Here is a 6,903-nt window from a genome sequence, read left to right as displayed (position 1 = left end):
CCCTCCATTGATACATATTCAGTGTTTAATAGTGTGAAATAATGAAAAGGATTCGTATAGTTAATCATAACTAATTTCATATTTAGATTTTACTCATAAAAAATCAACTATCTTGACTATAATTGGCCATTATTGTGACCCAAATCATACTTGAATTTTAAATTAATAATTAGGGTTAAAAACATAGCAAATTGATATTAAATTGGTTTTAAAAGACTAATAGAAAAGGTGTAATTGATTGTTATCGAATTAGTACTAAAACACCTCACTATCATCATATTGATGAACAAGTAATGGAAATGAGATATTCTCAAGAATTATGCACACCCTTTCTTGTTCAATATGTGACAAGACGTTTTCTCTCCTACTCATCCAATTTTTCTTTTCTCCATCATTTGATAATTATTTCTTTATTCTTTTACTCTAATTCTCTCTCGCATCATTTCTATTCTTCTTTTTCTCATCCTCTTTCTTTTCTCTAATGCGGGCATTTGGAGTTTATGGAGGAGGATGGTAGAGAAGAAAGTGATGGTGGTGTAGGAGTGGATCAATTCTATGTTGTAGGCAGAGTGGTGGCGGATAAGCCACTGAATTTTATTGCTTTTCGTCAAACTATGGCATCAGTAAGGGGAATAATGATGAAAGATTTAGATGAAAATGCTTTTTTTAATTCAACTCTCGCATAGGTTGGATATGAAGGTGTTAGATGCAGGACCTTGGAACTTTATGCAAAACCTAATCATTCTTGTTGAGATTCCGGTCAAAACCCTCGGCAAGTTCCATTGCATAAGGTAGCTTTTTGGGTTCAACTCCATGATTACCCAATCGGGTCAAAGATGGAACTAGCTTTTGAGGGAGTTGGTAATTATATTGGGACGTTCATTCAAGCGAATTCCTGGAACTATTCCAGTGTTTGGAAGGATTATTTACGTATTAGGGTTCTTCTAAATGTTAACAAACCCATAAAGTGTAAAATTCAAATGAAGAATTCGGCTGGTGTTCGGAATTAGGTTCATACGTCTAGGGACCTTCTGCTTCTTTTGTGGAATTATAGGCCATTTTGATAAATTTTGTTCAAAGGTAATGGAGTTTCTGAATTTTGATAGGAGTCGTTTTGCTTATGGCCAGAACTGTGTGCTGATACATGTAGGAACTCAAATACAGTTGGTCAATGGTGAGGGAGGGTACGGTATCAGCGACCGGAAAATACTTTGAAGGGGATGAAGGTGCCGCAGCGGCGCAGCCGATGGTGCCGCAGCAGTGCAGTCGCTTTAAGCCAGTGGTGCTCTACCAAAGGAAGCTCCGCCACTGCTTACAGAGGAGGAAATTCAAAATGGAATAGGAAGGAAGATTCATGTCTCCATGGATGGAGAAGGAAAGAGTCCAGTCTGATTTGGAGTGTGAATAATTCTAATTCAAATTCAAAAAACTATAATCTGCTGCATGTTTAAAATTCGGATAAGGGTAAAGAAGTTGGGGATGAGAGTGGTAATTCAAATAACTTTATGTATAAGAAGAATTGATTGCGTTAGAGAACAAGAAATATATCGATTTGATCGAGAAAAATGTTTAAGAAATTAATTCAAAGATTTAATTGAGAAAATTTTGAAGATTTAAAAAATTTATTCGAGACAATTTCGAACAAGTGAAATATTAAGATAGTTGAAAGGTATAGACGAAAATAAATTTATTTTTATACATGACGGTTTAAAATGTAATTTTAGGATTTACAGTTATTATTTTATTTTGAATCTAACCTTGGTTATAGATTGTCTGGATGTACCTTGTCGTTTCTCACACTGCAATTTCTTTATCTCTATCATTTTCTGGGCATGCGGTTGTTAGATTTCCAGTTAGAAGTTTTTGTGATTACCTTTTTTTCTGATTTGAGTGGTAAGGCAGTGGAATCTGACGGTATAAGGCGATGTGGTGCGGTGCAGCTAAATGATTTCTGCATCGAATTAGGTTTGTTGTAGTGGCCTTTTGTTAATGGGCTTGGATTGTTCTCCTCTAGTTATTGTTGTTGTATTTATGATCTTAACCAGTTGAGCCATGTTAAAATGCAAGAGTATTTGCATTTGTAACTAAAGAAAAAAACCTTTTTTCTTGTCTTGTAATTAATTCACATTTTACTAAAAAAAAATCTCAAAGAAAACAACAAAACCAGTTTTTGTCTCATATTTGGAAATTAATCAGGTTACAGCTTAGCTATAGTTGTGCCGACTTAACCCACGTGCCCAAGTGCCCATTGGGGTAAGGCCCAGTCCACCAACTCATCTGAAACCAACAGCATACTGTTCCATCGACCTTCTTCATATCTTTTCAGTCTAATATAATCATATCATCACTGCTAATTATCTGTATATAATTATGATTATTAAGCATCTGTTTCTGAGTTTAAGCTGTAAAACACTTTGCCTTTGTTAATATATAGCCACCTCCAGCTGGTTCCAAGCTTAAACCCTCTTCATCATCATCCCCAAACCTTCTCTCTCTCTCTCTCTCTCTCTTTCTCTTTCTCTTTGGAAGAAGAAAGTTTTAAATTTGCTTTTGTAGCAACCGCCTTTAGCTCGCTCTGTTTTCTTGAAATCTTGCAGTGTATTCTTCATTATTCCAAGCTTGGAAGCAACCGCCTTATTCTTTTTTTCTCTCTTTCTCTCAACTCAAGTTCTGTTTCCCAGTTCGTTTTAGCTTTCGGAATTTTTTGAGTTTAGTTCTCTGTTGTTAAACATGAGTAAACAAGAGTTGATGAAGATGCAGGTAACGTCCTTTATCCACCTTGTTTCCTTTCTCATGCTCCAAAATCTTGTTAATTAGAACCCTTTTCATTTCTTGCTTTTTAGTTTTAAGAACATGTATGCAATTTCATTTCTTGATTTTCTGTATCTAATTTTTTTTGTTCTTTTTTGGGCTTTGGTTTTCATAGCAGACTTGCGTTCTGAAAGTGAATATACAGTGTCACTGTGATGGGTGTAAGAAGAAAATAAAGAAACTTCTGCAAAAAGTTGACGGTATGCCCCTCATCTGCTAATAATTTCATCTATAAATTTTTCTTTTATCCTGTTGTACAAGTTTGTTCATTATTTTCTGATAATTAATTAGAGTTAACTGGTATCTCACACAAATCTCTAAACCTCATGTATTGGGGAAAATTATTTGGCCTGTGGTTGCTTGTAATTTATCTGCTTAGCAGTTCGAAATTTTAAAGCTATATATATATTGAAAAGAACAGCAGGTGAGCTTAGAATATTTGATACTGTGCATCATAAATATCTCTGATTTTCTTGTTAGTTTCAGATTTAAGTGAGTAATTGAATTTCCCTCATCTTCTCCAGGAGTTTATAATAGCACAATAAATGCGGAGCAAGGGAAGGTAACAGTGACAGGAAATGTCGACCCAGCTAAACTCATAAAGAAGCTTGAGAAGTCAGGGAAGCATGCTGAGCTATGGGGAGCTCCAAAGGGCTTCAACAACTACCAAAACTTCGTCAACAATCAATTCAAGGACATGCAAAGTGGCAAAGAAAACAAATCTCAAAAGGGTGGAAAAGGAGGCCAGCAAGTGCAACACCAAATGCAACAATTCAAAGGGTCTAATGATCTAAAGATGCCTCAGAAAGATCAGAAATCTGCCAAGTCCAACTTGCAGGATGGTTATGATACAAGTGATGATGATTTTGATGACGAATTTGATGATGATTTTGATGATGATGATGATGAGGAGGAGGAGTTTGGTCATGGTTATGGACATGGTCAAGTTCAGGTTCAGGGTAATCATTTGCCTAACAAAATGATGCCCATGATGGGAAAAGGCCATGGACTGAATGGCCCTGGTGGTATGACTGGCGGGCCTATGTTTAATGCTAAAAAAGATGGTGATGGTGGAGGAGGAGGAGGAGGAGGAGGAGGAGGAGGAGGAAATGCCAAGAAAGGTGGTGGTGATTTTGAGATCCCCGTGGTCATGAAGGGCAAAGGCAACTATAATGATGGCCAGAATAAAGGTGGAGGCGGTGACCGGAAGAATGGTAATAGCAAGGGAGGGAGTGAAAAACAAGAAAGCAGAGGTAAAAAAGGTGGCAAAGGTGGTATTGGAGGGTTATTCAGTTTTGGTAGGAAGAGTAAAAATGGAAGAGAAGGCGGTACTGGTAATAAGAGCTTCAATAATGGCAGTGGGGCCATGAAAGATGGAGGCAAAAATGATGGGGTCCATGATTCTAACAAAATCAAGCAAAACAGTGAAATTGATGTTAACAGAGGTGGTGCTGGTGCCAACAACATGGGCCAGATGGTGGGCCAAATGCGCCCAATGGGTAGTTATCCTGCAGTGCAAGGACTTCCTTCACCGGCAGCCATGAACGGTGGTTATTATCAAGGGATGGGAGGAAGCAACCCTTACAATCAACAATACATGTCGATGATGATGAACCAGCAGAGGCCAAATGGGAATGATATGTTTCAACCAATGATGTATGCTCCGCCACATCCGGCCGTTAACTATATTCCACCGCCACCAATGCCTTCGCATCCTATGGCGGATCCCATCACTCACTTCTTCAGTGATGAGAACACCAATAGTTGCAGTATAATGTAAGTTGATGGAATAGTTTAATATGTTGTTTGAGCTTATCTGGTATATGAAGTATTTGCTTAAATTCAGTCCATCTTCGTAAATTTAAAATATAAATAAATAAATTTTATTTAATTTTCATATAAATGGGTCTATTTATTTGTATTTTAAATTTATAATTGTTCAGATTTTCTGTAGAAATGGTAAGATGTTGAATGTGATTGGTGATGTGAAGTTTCCTTGCTGCTTCTTCCAATGTTGAAACCATGGCTTTTGCTCTTAGCAATAACTCTAAATTTTATTGGTGTTGAGAACCTTTTCACCTCGTGGGGTTACATTATTCAATTATTTTATGGTATGTCCACTCTTGATAGAACAATCAACATTGAGCACAACTATTCTTTTTTTTTTTTTTTAAATAACAAATAAATTTGGGGGCCATTATTGCAAAGAGAATTAAGATGGAATTATTTGAAGGGTGAAAGACTTTGTTTAAAAGCAAAGAAATAAGAAAATATCTTATAAATTTAGATAAGGGATTGCATCACTTGATATTTCACCTCATATTTCATCCTTCTAAATCTCTCCCTTATTACTGTACTCTAATACGCATGCATGAGATCAGATTCTTGCTTTTCTCTAATATATATATATATATATTCTAAATTTTGAAAATATTATTAATATTAAATCAGTGCAATCAATTGCTTCAAACCGAAAAATTAAAATCATAAAAAATATTAATCAAAATTGAAATGAGGAATAATCAAATTAAATTAATTTAATTTAAATAATGACCATCGATTTTAAAATATATTAAAAAAATTTTACAAAATTATACGATCAAATTTATCCATTAAATCTATTACACATAAAGAAATTAACATATAACCACCAATCAAAACTCAAGCACAAGAAGAGTTTGAGTTTCAGCCCATCAAATACATGCAGGATAGAGGAGAGAAAAGGGGTTGCGGCCGAACTTGTATCTCCACGCCATCGATCTAGGTTTCATCTTTCAGAGGTGCGATTAAAAGGAGAATCAACAAAGAAAAAAAAAAAGAAAAAGAAAAAGAAAAAGGGGAGCAAGTTGAAGGAGAAGAAGCAAAAGAGCAAACCAAAGCTAAAGAGAAGAGGAAGATGAAGAGGTAACGAGGGGCTCTTTAAGCAAGAAAACGCGAATGAGAGAGTTAAAGATTGAGTTTTAAGTGATGTGCATATATATATGTATATACAACGACATCACTTTTGAAAAATTTGTTTGATTTGAGTAATTCAGTTTTTTTTTTTTTACTAAAATAATTAAATCAAATAAAACAATTAAAATTTTTTAAAATTAAAATCACTGATAAACTAAAAAATTAAATTAAATTAAATTAAAAAATTGATTGAATTTAATTCGGTTTTTTGTAAATTTAATAATATTATTTTTTAATATTATAATTAAACAAAGAAAAATAAAAATTTATTTTCTACATAAACTATTTTTTATATATATAATAGAGTCTAAATTTCATTGGAAAATGCTAGGTTTTTGAAAAAAAAAAATTAATTAGGCATAAGTATCACACGAATATTACCTAAATGAAGTTGTTGAAATGTTAATTTTTTATTTATTGAAAATTTACTTTTGAATATAAAAATTATTTTTTTTTTTAGTTGAAAAAATAAGAACTTATTTATTAAAAAGAGGATAAATATTCTAACGGTACTTTTCTTTTGATAAAAAAAAAATTCACATGTTAAAACATAAAACTCAAAAAATTTATGTTTTGTCCGAGTTAAATCTAAATTTAGAGACACTTACAGATTTAATCTGATGGTAAAGTGAAGGTTCTACTCTCGTAATTTTCATTTTAAAAAAAATATAAATTTAAAGATATTTTAGTTGTTATTTAACTAAAATTATTTAATTATAATTTTTTATTATTATTAGTTAAAATTTATTAAAGTCATAAATAAATTAAAAATTTGAGAGTTATTTGATACTAATTTATGAATTTATGTTAAAATTTATTTATATTTATAATTAATGATATATATAAAAGTAAAATAATATGAATTCCATTGTTAATTTGTTTGAAATATAAAACATTGGAATAAAACCCTAGATATTTGTATGATATTATATATTTATTTAATATAATAAAAATAAATATTTTTATTCAAAAATATAAAAAAATGAAAGATTTGTACTATGGAAAAAAATAAAAAATAAAAAATTTAATAATTAATATTTATATATATATAAATTTTTTAAAATAAAAATTGAAAATTAAGAAGGTAAATCTTGAAATCTATCAAATTTAGTTGGATATACGTATTATTATATTAAA

At 32.3% G+C, this 6,903-nt stretch overlaps 1 protein-coding gene across 2 annotated transcripts; it reads left to right on the top strand.

Moving 5' to 3' along the window:
* The first annotated feature begins 2,406 nt into the window (after positions 1-2,406).
* On the top strand, positions 2,407-4,656 carry LOC110620453 (heavy metal-associated isoprenylated plant protein 34). 2 transcript variants are annotated; one of them, XM_021764201.2, is made up of 3 exons: positions 2,407-2,760; positions 2,927-3,011; positions 3,336-4,656. In XM_021764201.2, exons 1-3 carry the CDS (start codon positions 2,731-2,733, stop codon positions 4,589-4,591), a joined length of 1,371 nt encoding a protein of 456 aa, XP_021619893.1. In that variant the 5' UTR covers positions 2,407-2,730; the 3' UTR covers positions 4,592-4,656. The 2 variants fall into 2 exon arrangements, with proteins under 2 accessions (XP_021619893.1, XP_021619894.1); XM_021764202.2 differs by having other exon boundaries at positions 2,409-2,760; positions 2,930-3,011.
* Positions 4,657-6,903: the final 2,247 nt, after the last annotated feature.

This window comes from Manihot esculenta, chromosome 8 (assembly GCF_001659605.2).
Source record: "Manihot esculenta cultivar AM560-2 chromosome 8, M.esculenta_v8, whole genome shotgun sequence".
In the NCBI taxonomy this organism is placed as follows: Eukaryota; Viridiplantae; Streptophyta; class Magnoliopsida; order Malpighiales; family Euphorbiaceae; genus Manihot; species Manihot esculenta.
Note: the sequence above shows the minus strand (reverse complement) of the source record. Positions and strands in the feature narration are given on the sequence as shown.